The 13459-nt window shown below is 42.9% G+C and overlaps 1 protein-coding gene across 1 annotated transcript in view; it reads right to left on the minus strand.

The window, feature by feature from the left end:
* Positions 1 to 13459, minus strand: part of gabrg1 (gamma-aminobutyric acid type A receptor subunit gamma1) — a 158186-nt gene that overhangs the window by 87694 nt on the left and 57033 nt on the right. The window contains exon 2 of the mRNA XM_048544870.2: positions 7248 to 7396. Within this exon, the coding sequence (XP_048400827.1) occupies positions 7248 to 7396 (149 nt within the window). The remainder of the gene's footprint in view (positions 1 to 7247; positions 7397 to 13459) is intronic.

The following is a 13459-nucleotide window of genomic DNA, read 5'->3' on the forward strand; positions in this document are numbered from 1 at the left end:
AACTGAGGGCATTCTGGCTAATTTGCAGATGATAAAAAGATAGGTGGAGGGACAGGTAGTATTGAGGAGGCAGGAGGCTGCAGAAGGATTTGGACAGGTTAGGAGAGTGGGCAAAGAAGAGGCAGATGGAGTATACCATGAGAAAGTGCAAGGAAAAATAAAAGCATGGACTATTTTATAAATGGGGAGAAAATTCAGAAGTCTGAAGTACAAAGTGACTTGGGAAAGCTCATCCAGGATTCTCAAGGCAAACTTGCAGGTTGAGTCAGTAGTTAGGAAGGCAAATATAATGTTTATTTATCTGGAGAGGACTAGAATATAAAAGCAGTAATGTACTTCTGAGGCTTCATAAAAGCTCTGGTCAGGCTACATTTAGAGTATTGTGACCAACCTTGGGTCCCAAACCTCAGGAAGGATATACTGGCCCTGGAGCGGGTCCAGAGGACATTCACGAAAATGATCCCAGGAATGGAAAGCCTAACATATGAAGAATGTTTGAGGACTCTGGGTTTAGAAGGATGAGGGGAGATCTAATTGAAACTTGCAGAATACTGAGCAGTCTGGACAGAGTAGACATTGTTTCCATTGGCAGGAAAGACTAGAACCCAAAGGCACGGCCTTAGAGTAAAGGGAAGACCCTTTGGAATAGAGATAAGGAGAAACTTCTTCAGCCAGAGAACATGAATCTGTGGAATTCACGGCTTCAGAACATTGTTGAAGCCAGGTCATTGATTATAGTTAAGATCGAGATAGATAGGTTCTTGATTGTCAAGGGGATCAAAGGTTACTGGGAGAATGCGAGAGAATGAGTTTGAAAAACTTTTAAGCCATGATTGAATGGCAGAGCAGGCTTGATGAGATGAATGGCTTAATTTCTGTTCTTATGTCTTGTAGTCTTATAAATCAGAGGATTTGTGCAACTTGGCAATATGGGTAGAACTGAGGAATAGAACAAGTGAAATCACAATGCTGGGGGGATACTACAGGCCTTACAATAGCCAGGAGATAGAGGACAGAATATGTCATCAGATTTTGGAAAGATGTTAGAACAACAGGGGTCTTGTGGTAGATGGTTTTAACTTCCCCTATATGGACTGGGGCTCACAGCCAGGGGATTGGATGGGGCAGAACTAGGGGGGAAATTGGCAGATTGGATTCAGAATTGGTTGACCCTTAGAAGACAAAAGGATGGTAGTGGACGGAAAATATTCAACATGGTGCTCAGTTATGAGTGGTGTACCACAAGGATCTGTTCTGCGTCCTCTTCTACTTGTGATTTTTGTAAATGATTTGGGTGAAGGAGTGGAAGGGTGGATTAGTAAGTTCGCGGATGATACAAAGGTGGATCAAGTTGCGGACAGTGTGGACGGCTGTTCTAGATTACAAACAGACATTGATAGAACGCAGAGCTGGGCTGAGATGTGTCAGATGGAATTTAACCCTGAAAAAATGGTGGAGGTAGCTATTATGAGGGGGCATAGTTTTAAAGTGAGTGGAGGTAAATATAGGGGAGACGTCAGAGGTAGGTTCTTTACTCAGAGTGGTCGGGGCGTGGAATGCATTGCCGGAGAGGGTAGTGGAGTCGGCCTCATTAGGGGCATTTAAGCGGCCATTAGATAGGCATATGGATGACAGTATAAAGGTAGAGGTGGAGGTTGGATAGACCTTAGGATTAGTGTAAAACGTCAGCATAACATTGTGGGCCAAAGGGCCTGTACTGTGCTGTATTGTTCTACGTTCCACGGTAAGAATTCAGAAGAGGCACATTCCTGCAAGAATGAAGGATAAGTATAGCAAGTTACGTGAACCTTGGATGACCAGGGACGTTATGGCCTTGGTCAAAAACAAAACAGAAATCATTTATAAAGGTTTAGGAGGATAGGAACTGATGAAGCCTTTGAAGTGTATGAGCAAAGTAGGATTGAACTTCAAAAAGGAATTAAAGGGTTAAAAGGGGACATGAAGTCATTAGCAAACAGGATTTAGGAGAATCCCAATGCTTTTTATACATATATAAAAAGCAAAGAACCAGGAAAAGAGTGGCCCACTCTCGGGCAAAGGAGGGAATGGGTGTGGTGCTAGAAGAGGTAGGTGTGGTCCTAAACAAATACTTTGTGTCGGTATTCTCCAAACAGAAGGAATTGGTGGAGGAGATCTCAGGGAAGGGAGCATCGAATTGCTAAGCTAAGTTGATATTAAAAAGGAAGAGGTGCTGCACATCTTAAAAAGTACTAAGGTAGATAAATCCCCAGATCCTAATGGGATCTATCCCAGAATAGAGGGAGGCAAGAAAACAAATTGCTAGAGCATTTGGCCACAGGTGAGGTCCCAGAGGACAGGAAAATAGCCAATGTTATTCCATTGTTTTAGGAGGGTATCACTGATAATCCTGGAAATTACAAGCCTTTGAGCTTTACACTGGTGGTAGGGAAATTATTGGAAAGATTCTCAGGGACAAGATCTACACACATTTAGAAGCAAATGGGCTTTTTAAGCAATAAACAGCATGGTTTTGTGCAGGGGAGGTTGTGCCTCACTAAATTAATCAAATTTTTTGAGGTGACGGAGAACATTAATAAAGGAAAAGCAGTTGATGTTGTCATGGACTTCAGTAAAGCTTTTGACAAGGGACCGCTTGGCAGACTGGTACAAAAGGTGAAGTCAGTGGTATCAGATGTGAGCTGGCAAGATGCATACAGGGCTGGCTTAGTCATAGGAGACAGAGTAGTGGTGGAAGGATGCTTTTAAGAATGGAGGGCTGGGACTAGTGGAATTCCACCGGGATCAGTGCTGGGACCACTGCTCTTTGTGGTCTACATAAATGATTTGGAGGAAAACGTAGCTGGTCTAATTAGCAGGTTTGAGGATGATACAAAGATTGGTGGCGTTGCAAATAGTGAGGAGGATGGTCAGAGTGTCCAGCAGGATATAGATCAGTTGGAGGCACGGATAGAAAATTGGCAGATGGAGTTTAATCCGTGCAGATATGAGGTGATGCATGTTGGAAGGTCAAGCACAGGTAGAAATCATAAGTGAATAGCAGAACACTCCAGCAACACCAAATGGACCGTGCTGCCTCTGCGATCCTTGATGGAAATCTCTTGTCATGGCTACATACTGGGCTCAAAATGATCTTACACCTTCAACCAGCACCTCAGCCCTCCCTTTGTGCTGGCTGATTGTCATGACGTGCTGTTTGTCTTCCAATGCTTTGAAGATTAGATAGATTTGACATCATCCTGGTTAAGTATTTTTCTCATCTTCACTTCCAATTTGCTCTGCCTTGGCTCCTGAGTGTCCCTGACACGTGGCCAATGAGAGATTTTGAGAATACATCAGAGAAACGTGAAGCACATTCTGATCAAATGTCCCTTGATTCAATCCCAAAGTGTAGTATTGCCTGCTGTTTCTTTTTTTCTGTGTTGCTGCTCTGCCTAATCATTGAAGTGTTGTGACACAACGTGTGATTAAACGTGATGAGAGGGAGGGGGAGGAAGGGGGGTGGTGGGGGAGGGCTTCAGCCCTGCGCGTTGCTTTGGTCTCTATTGAAAAAGGTTGACCATTTGAGAGTTGAGAAAAGAAGACATGTTGGGGGAGGTGGTTTTTGGGCAGCTGAATGGAATGTTGAGTCAATTGTTTCTGATTTTATAGAAATTTTGAGTGAATGCTTGTGGGACTGGTTCCAAGCAGGATACAAGCAATTTTTTAGGCTGTCCTCACATGATTCCAGAAGGTGGAATGGAGACATTGCAAGTGGAATTTCCTTGTATCAGTGCCACAGTCCAGGTTGTACTGTCTTACAGGCAATGGTGACGACTGACATAACAATGACTAAGGTTCTCTTAAGCCTATGCTGTTGCCTTTGTGTTACAAGCGGCAGCCTCCTACTTTTAACGTTGAAAGCGTGGTTCAAAGATCATTGAAACATATAATTTTTCCGGTGAATAGCAATTAACCCAAAGTCATATATTCAAAATCATTGATTTTAAAAAACAAACAAATTTTTAATCCAATGAAATGTGAAACAGGATGCAAATCCTGAATCGATCCACGTTTCATAAGACAACAAGATATAAGAGCAGAATTAGGCCATTTGGCCCAATGAGCATGCCCTGTCATATGATCATAGCTGATGGGCTTTTCAATATACTTTTCCTGTTTTCTCTCCATAACCCTTGATACCCTTACTAATCAAGATCTTCTCTATCTAGGGCCCTCTCAGACTCCAGCAATTCCTGAAAAATCATCAATGCCCCCCCCAATCTCCTCAGCTATCTCCGTCAGAATCCTGGGACATAGCCCACCTGGTCTGGGTGATTCTTCCACCTTCAGACATTTCAGCTTCCCTAGAACTTTCTCTTACCACTGTCAGAGTCCTACAGCACACAGACAGGCCCTCTGGTCCAAATGCGTCCATGGTGACCACAATGTCCCTCATGTTAACCCCATCTCCCTGCACTTGGCACATATCCTTCTGAACCTTTCCAATCCATATATTTATACAAATGCTTTTTAAATGTTGTTAATCAAGAAACGGTTGGACACAATGGGCACTGTAAAGGCCACTGGCCCTGACCACATTCCGACAATGGCACTGAAGACATGTACCCTAGAGCTTGCCTCTCCCTTAGCAAAGCTGTTCCAGTACAGTTACAGCACTGGTATCTACCCGAGAATGTGGAAAATTGCCCAAGTATGTCCAATACATGAAAATCAGGACAAATCCAACTCAGCTAATTACCCCTCCATCAGTCTGCTCTTGCTCATCAGTAAAGTGATGGAGGGTGTCACCAACAGTGCTGTCAAGCAGCACCTGCACAGAAATAACCTAATCAGTGATGCTCAGTTTGGGTTCTGCCAGGGCCACTCAGCTCCTGACCTCATTACAGCCTTGATTCAAACATGGACAAAAGAGCAGAATTCCAGAGGTGAGGTGAGAGTGACTGCCCATGACATCAAGGCTGTATTCAACCAAGTGTAGCATTGAGGAGCCCGAGCCAGACTGGAATCAATGGGTATTAGGGGGCAAACACTCCGATGGTTGAAGTCATACCTGACACACAGAAGATGGTTGTGGTTGCAAGGAGGTCAATCATCTCAGCTCCAGGACATCCTTCAGGAGTTCCTCAGGGTAGTGACCTAGACCCAACCATCTTCAGCTGCTTCATCAATGACCTTCCCTCCTTCATAAGGTCAGAAGTGGAGATGTTTGCTGATGATTGCACAATGTTCAGCACCATTCATGACTCCTCAGATACTGAAACAGTCCATGTTCACACGTAACAAGATCTGGACAATATCCAGGCTTGGGGTGACAAATGGCAAGTGGCATTCGCACCACACAAATGCCAAGCTATGACCATCACCAATAAGAGACAATCTAATCACAATTCCTTGACATTCAATGGTATTACCCTCACTGAATTCACCCATTATCAACATCCTGGGGGTTAACATTGACCAGAAACTCAACTGGACCCACCACATTGGCAGAGTGACTACAAGAGCAGGCCAAAAGCTGAGAACACTATGGCGAGTAACTCACCTCCTGACTTCTCAGTGCCTGTCCACCATCTACGAGGCACAAGTCAGGAATGTGATGGAATACTCCCAACTTGCCTGGATCAGTGCAGTCCCATCAATACTCAAGAAGCATGGCACCATCCAGGACAAAGCAGCTCGCTTGATCGGCACTACATCCACAAGCATTCACTCCCGCCACCATCAACGGTTAGTAGCAGCCATTTGGACCATTGACAAGATGCACTGCAGAAATTCACCAAAGATCCTCAGAAAGCACCTTCCAAACCCCATGACCACTTCCATCTAGAAGGACAAGGGCAGCAGATATATGGGAACACCACTACATCCAAGTACCCCTCCAAGTCACTCACCATCCTGACTTGGGAATATATGGCCACTCCTGCACTATTCCTGTGTCAAAATCCGGGAATTCCCTCCCTAATAGCATTGAGGGTCAACCCAAAGCAGGAGGAATGCAGCAGTTCAAGAAGGCAGCTCGCCACCACCTTCTCGAGGGCAACTAGGGGAGGGCGAGAAATGCTGTCCAGCCAGCGACATCCACATCCCGCAAAATAAATAGAAAAAGGCATAATGCACTCATGTCAACCACTTCCGCTGGCAGCTCATTTCCATGTGCATACCACCCTGTGTGTAAAATAGTTGCCCCAGGTTCCCACGTATTGCTTCCCCTCTTATGTTAAACTGATGCCCTCCAGTCCTCGATTTCCCGATTCTGGGAAAAAGACAGTGTATTCACCCTATCCATGCCACCCATGATCTTATACACTCCTGTGAGATCCTCCCCCTTTTCAGGTTCCTATGCTCTATAAAGAAAAAAGGCTAGCTTGTCCAACCTCTCCCTATAACTCAGTCCCTTAAGTCCTAGCAACATCCTTGTAAAATTTCTTCTGCACCTTTTCCAGTTTAATAATATCCTTCCTATAGCAAGATGACCAAACCTGAAACGATACTCCAAGTGTGGCCTCACCAACATCCTGTACAACTGCAACATACCGTACCAACTTATGTACTCAATGCCCTGACTGCCGAAGGCCAGTGTGCTAAAAGCCTTCTTCACTGCCCTGTCTACCTGTGACTCCACTTTCAGAGAACTGTGCACCTGAACTCCAAGGTGCCTCTGTTTCATTACACTCCTTAAGGTCCTACTATTCACTATGAAACTCCTACCTTGATTTGACTTTCCAAAATGCAACACCTCACACTTTTCTATATTAAACTGCATTTGCCATTTCACAGCCCCCTTCCCCAGCTGATAAAGATCCTGCTGCAATTTTGAGAACCTTCTTCACTGTCCACGGTGCCGCCTATTTTAGTGTGATCTGCCTTGTACATTCTCATCCAAATCATTGATATGGATAACAAACAGCAATGGGCCCAGCACCAATCCCTGAGGCATACCACTAGTCAGAGGCCTCCAGTCCCCGACTCTTAAGAAGTTCTGCCAGGCTGCAAATGTAAACTACCCTACTCAGTTCTTCCACCATTTATTTGTTCCACATTACTACTTCTCCAGCCTCATTTCCCAGCCGTTCAATGCCCACTCTTGCCTCTCTTACCTTTTAGATATGTAAAAAATTTCTTGCAATCTTTCATATTGCGAATTGACTCTGGTCATTCATCTTTTCCCTCCTCATTAATTTTAGTTTTTCACATTATTAGCTTTATCACATTATATGACTATAATAATATATTAAATGTCTTACCTCCTATATCTGGTCTAAGTTTGTTGTCATATCCTTTCAATAAGTCATTCAGAATATTGGTGACATCACTTTCATGAACTCTTGGTGCCAGGACCCATGTTTTATTTAACACTGTATCTTCATAATCTTCATCATCTACTTTGTTTGCGCTAGATACACAAAAAAATGCACATCAGAAACAGGGTTAAGAAGTAATAAAAGACAATTGCAGCAGGAAATGACAGTGATCCACAAATTCAGAGCAAAACTGGAGAACACAATAATCTTTGACATTGTTCACTTGTGTAACACTCCACGTTTTTGTATTTCAATATATTTCTTGGCTGAATGTCAACACCAAGTAATTGAAGAAATACCTTGAATCATAAAAATCTTTCCAAAAGGTTCAATGAAAGAACAACCTAATTAATCTCATTTTTAATTTTCCCCCATAACCAAACAACTCAAGTACTTATGCTATCCTTTTCGAAAATTATTAAATATGTTTCCGCACTTTTGCAAAAAAAGGTGTACTTTTGCTTATAACATCTCACAGCATTAGAAAATAACTCTTGTTTCTCCTTTTGTGCCAATTATCATAAATATAAATGTTTTGGCTCGTAATCTGTTAGCTAATTTCTTCCCATTTTATAGTAGCTGTACAGAGCAATCGTGGGACCACATCTGAAATACTGTGGACAATTTTAGTCTCCATTTTTGAAACCAAAACACAACTTTTTCAGTAGCAATTGACAAAGTTCACAGATCTGATTCCCTGAATGAACGGCTTGTGTTATGAGAAACGGGTGAACAGGTTAGGCCTGTGCCCATTTAGCTTAAACAAACATTTAGAAGGCAAGTGCAGAAAAAACACCAACTAGACACAGGGTGGTGGTGGGGTGAAAAGAATGTTATAAAAGTGGAGGGCAGATGTCTGGGCTGGGGTGTCATGCTTTGGTATTGTGGCATTCAATATTGAAACTTCATGGCTATGAAGTGCCAGAGTGGCAAATGATGCGTTGTTACATTGTGTCGGATGGAACAGGCGGCCTAAGGCAGAAATGTCACTTGACAGCAGGTTTATTGAAATAGCAAGCAACAGCAAGGTCAGGGGCATTTCTATGGGCAGAGGGGAGGTATTCTGCAAAGTGGTCACCCAATCTTAGTTGGGGAAAATGGTCATGTCAGAAGCACCCAAGTGGCAGGTGACATCACTGGAACAGATGAGACAGAGATAAAGAAACTGGGGATAGAATCCTTGCAGGAAATGGGGTTGAGCAAGGTCTAATCCTGTTGATGTAGAAGTATCTAGAAGGAAGGATTGCTGGTTGCAAATTACCCACCCACAGACTAGAAGTGTTTAGCGTCTTGAAGATAAAATACAAATCGGCAGTGCTGTGGCCTGAAACTACAACATCAGTGATGATCAAGGTGACTTGCTGAATAGCTGATATGGCTTGGCTCCTTCCAGCCCAGGTAATATTTGTAGTATTTTACAGCAGGCCATTGGTTGTTAAGGGAGGCCACTGATACACACTTTTCTTTGAGAACTAATTACATTTCACTCTCCCTTGCCAGAGAAAGACGTTTTTCAACTTCAGATGTGATTTATGCACATGCACACAGCAGGAACCATGCTGACAACATAAAAGAGAGGGAAAATGTTTGGTGCAAAAAACAATGATGTTACTGCCTGAACAACATTGCAGAAGTCAGGAAAGTGGTGATCAAGATTCATACTGGTTTGTAGCATACTGTACAATCTCAATCTTATAAAGCAACAGCATTTGCCATCAACTCCATAATGAACAAGTTAGGGCTAAGATGACAAATTCAGAAGACTTAAATGGTATCTGTCTGTCAGGGCTATTGTAAAGAGATTATCAGAATACAACAAACACTATCACAATTCCTCATTCACCAACAGTCTCACACTATGGACAGAGCTTTCATTGCCAGGCAGAAGCAACTGACAGGCATGCCGGAAGGTATGAAAATGTACGCTGCTGTCAAACTGACATTTCTGTCTTAGGCCACCTGTTCCATCCAACACAATGTAACAACACATCATTTGCCACTCCAGCACTTTATAGCCATGAACTAGCCACGAACTAAGGGAACTATGGAGCTATGAGGGAGGAGCTGGCCAAAGTTCAGTGGTACAATACCCTAACAGGGATGACAGTGGAACAACAATGGCAGGTATTTCTGGATATAATGCAGAAGGTGCAGGATCAGCTCATTCCAACGAGGAAGAAAGATCCTAAGGGGAGGCAGGGGCGGCCGTGGCTGATGAGGGAAGTTAAGGACTGGATAAAAATAAAAGAGAAGTAGTATAACATAGCAAAGATGAGTGGGAAGCCGGAGGACTGGGAAGCTTTTAAAGAGCAACAGCGGATAACTAAAAAGGCAATACACAGAGGAAAAAAAAAAGAGCTATGAAGGAAAACTGGCCAAAAATATAAAAGAGGATAGTAAAAGCTTTCTTAGGTACGTGAAAAGAAAAAAAAAAAGTTACGACTAAAATTGGGCCTTTGAGGTCAGAAACAGGTGAATTTATTATGGGGAACAAGGAAATGGCAGATGAGTTGAATAGGTACTTTGGATCTGTCTTCACTAGGGAAGACACAAGCAATCACCCAGATGCAGTAGTGGCTGAAGGACCGAGGGTAATGGATGAACTGAAGGGTATTTATATTAGGCAGGAAATGGTGTTGGATAGACTGTTAGGTCTGATGGCTGATAAGTCCCTGGATACTTAAGGAGGTGGCTCTAGAAATTGTGGACGCGTTGGTAATTTTCCAAGGTTCTATAGATTCAGGATCAGTTCCTGCGGATTGGAGGGTGGCAAACGTTGTCCCACTTTTCAAGAAAGGAGGGAGAGAGAAAACAGGAAATTACAGACTGATTAGCCTGACATCAGTGGTGGGAAAGGTGCTGGAGTCAATTATAAAAGATGAAATTACGACTCATTTGGATAGCAGTAACAGAATAGGTCAGAGTCAGCATGGATTTACGAAGGGGAAATAGTGCTTGACTAATCTTCTGGAATTTTTTGAGGATGTATCTATGAAGATGGATAAGGGAGAGCCAGTGGATGCAGTGTACCTGGACTTTCAGAAAGCCTTTGATAAAGTCCTGCACAGGAGATTGGTGAACAAAATTAGGACACATGGTATTGGGGGCAAAATACTGAGTTGGACTGAAAATTGGCTGGCTGACAGGAAGCAAAGAGCAGTGATAAACGGGTCACTTTCGGAATGGCAGACAGTGACCAGTGGGGTACCACAATGTTCGGTGCTGGGACCGCAGCTGTTTACGATATATATTAATGATATAGACAAAGGCATTAGAAGTAATATTAGCAAATTTGCTGATGACACAAAGTTGGGTGGCAGTGTGAAATGTGAGGAGGATGTTTTGAGAATACAGGGTGACTTGGACAGGCTAGGTGAGTGGACGGATGCATGGCAGATGCAGTTTAATGTGGATAAATGTGTGGTTATCCACTTTGGTGGCAAGAACTGGAAGGCAGATTACTGTCTCAATGGAGTCAAGTTAGGTAAAGGAGAAGCACAACGAGATCTGGGTGTTCTTGTACATCAGTCAATGAAAGCAAGCATGCAGGTACAGCACGTAGTGAAGAAAGCTAATAGCATGCTGGCCTTCATTAGAAGAGGAATTGAGTATAGGAGCAATGAGGTCCTTCTGCAGCTGTACAGGGCCCTGGTGAGACCGCACCTGGAGTATTGTGTGCAGTTTTGGTCTCCCAATTTGAGGAAGGACATTCTTGCTATTGAGGGAGTGCAGCGTAGGTTCACAAGGTCAATTCCCGGAATGGCGGGACTATCATATGTTGAAAGAATGGAGCGACTGGGCTTGTATACACTTGAGTTTAGAAGGATGAGAGGGGATCTGATTGAGACGTATAAGATTATTAAGGGATTAGACACTGTGGAGGCAGGAAGCATGTTTCCGCTGATAGGTGAGTCCAGGACCACAGTTTAAAATAAGGGGTAGGCCATTTAGAACAAAGTTGAGGAAAATCTTCTTCACCCAGAGAGTGGTGGATATATGGAATGCTCTGCCCCAGAAGGCAGTGGAGGCCAATTCTCTGGATGCTTTCAAGAAAGAAATAGACAGAGCTCTTAAAGATAGTGGAATCAAGGGTTATGGGGATAAGGCAGGAACAGGATACTGATTGTGGATGATCAGCCATGATCATAATGAATGGTGGTGCTGGCTTGAAGGGCTGAATGGCCTACTCCAGCACCTATTGTCTATTGAAGTTTCAATAGCCAATAACATCCAATCCTGATGTCTTTGGTGTGGCCTGTGGAAGGTGATTGATCTTAACTGACATGAGACTGCAGATGATTGTGAAGATGATCTTAAGCAATTCTAAAAGTCCAAGCACAGAATGCATCATCATGGCATGGGCTACACAATGGCAGTGGTGGTACCATACAGGAACAGAAGAAAGAGGATTGTGACGAGGCTCATACACCTCCTCATACAAGCTCCACTGTATATTGTAAGCACAGCTGACTTACAACCTCATCTGTACTTTCCTGCTTAGTCCCCATATCATAGACTCCCATTGTTTCCAAGAACATATCACAATTTTGAATATACTCTGTAACTAATCATTTACAGGTCATTTGGAGATCTCAGAGAAAATTCCAAAGATTTGTGAAGAGTGATACAACTCTTCTTAATCAAACTTCTCAATGGCCACCTTTTTATTCCAAGATTAAATATTAGTGGTAGGCCCACTAAGCGAAGATACAGTCCCTGAATCAACTCAGTTGTGTTACACATCACAAGGAGGTCACATATCAAAATTTCTGGAAGATATGGGACTGTTCTAGTCTTCCTTTATAGGGCAGGCCTCTCATCCAAAGCATCTATTTAACAGTTGTAACACCCTCTCTAAAAGGCAAGTGTGTACTTACTTTGCTACAAAGACCAAACCTGATTCAGTACAGAAGTGTTACAGCCTTTCTCTGATCACGTCTGTATCGGCTCTTTAAACGAGCAGCATTACCTAACATTCCCCCCATAGCCTCACACATTGGATGATTGTTTGGACTAAAACAATGTCCTCGTGACTGCCTCAATTGACTCCACATTCATGACATACCATAACTACTCACTGTGTGAAAATGCTTTCTTTCACATTTGAGTTGCTCCTTTTGAAACTTACTCAAAATATATGCCCTCTTATTCCTTTAACAAGCAGGAACAATATGGTTTCACAGAAGATCTGTGAGATTGGAGCAAGAACCATTACACTTTGATGACTGGGAAAAAGTGGGGGGGGAAATAAAATCAACATCAGTGGTGGCAAGACTGAAAGTTTGAGATTTCCTCTCAAACAGGGCTCCGAATAGCTGGAAGATGATTGGTGTACAGCCCACATGCCCAGCCTCTGATGGTCAACATTGACAGGACTAGGGGGAAATCTGTATCTTGTGCCTTAGCATTTTCAGTGTCTCAGGCAGGTTTTGGAAATCTTTGGAAAACCAAAATTGAGAGAGGGAGAGAGAGGGGATAGCGGGGGAAGAGACTAATAACAGAACTCTATCCTGCAAAGTTAAGTTGATTATTAAGTTCACCTGCATTGTGGATGTATTCATTGGCATTACAGTGATTGAGAACTCTAGTGTAATGACCTGAAGTAACATAATGTGTACAGCACTGAAATATAGGAAACAAGTCTGCAACAACTGGTGTCCAAAGCAGTTACTATCTGTTAGAGTTAACTGCCATCATGAGTTAAATTTCATCCATCAACATGGATCTGTTGCTGGGAAGTGCTAACCAGTATTCCAGTTTGGTGCAATTCAGTGTTAAGTATATGGGTTAAGTCTAAGTTCTTAGGACCAAAGGGATCAAAAGGATACAAGTCAAAAGCACTTGGTAGTATATAAACCATGATCGTACCGAATGGTCGAGCAGGCTTGAAGGACTGAATGGCCTACTCCTGTACCTGCTTTAGGTTTCTGACTAACAGTAAATGTATATTCACTCTTAAGTCAAACCTGAAGTCTTAAAAAGGACTGTCATGTAACTCTGGTGTAACATAACTAGCTATTAAGTACAACGTAATAAATTTTGTTGGTTCATCAAGACTGAGCCTCACTTCTCCTGTAGACTGTTTTTGGGCATCGTATTATCAGATGTTATCAGTAACAGACTAATTATGAATAAAAAAGACACTGCAGTCAATC

This window comes from Stegostoma tigrinum, chromosome 1, assembly GCF_030684315.1.
Source record: "Stegostoma tigrinum isolate sSteTig4 chromosome 1, sSteTig4.hap1, whole genome shotgun sequence".
In the NCBI taxonomy this organism is placed as follows: Eukaryota; Metazoa; Chordata; class Chondrichthyes; order Orectolobiformes; family Stegostomatidae; genus Stegostoma; species Stegostoma tigrinum.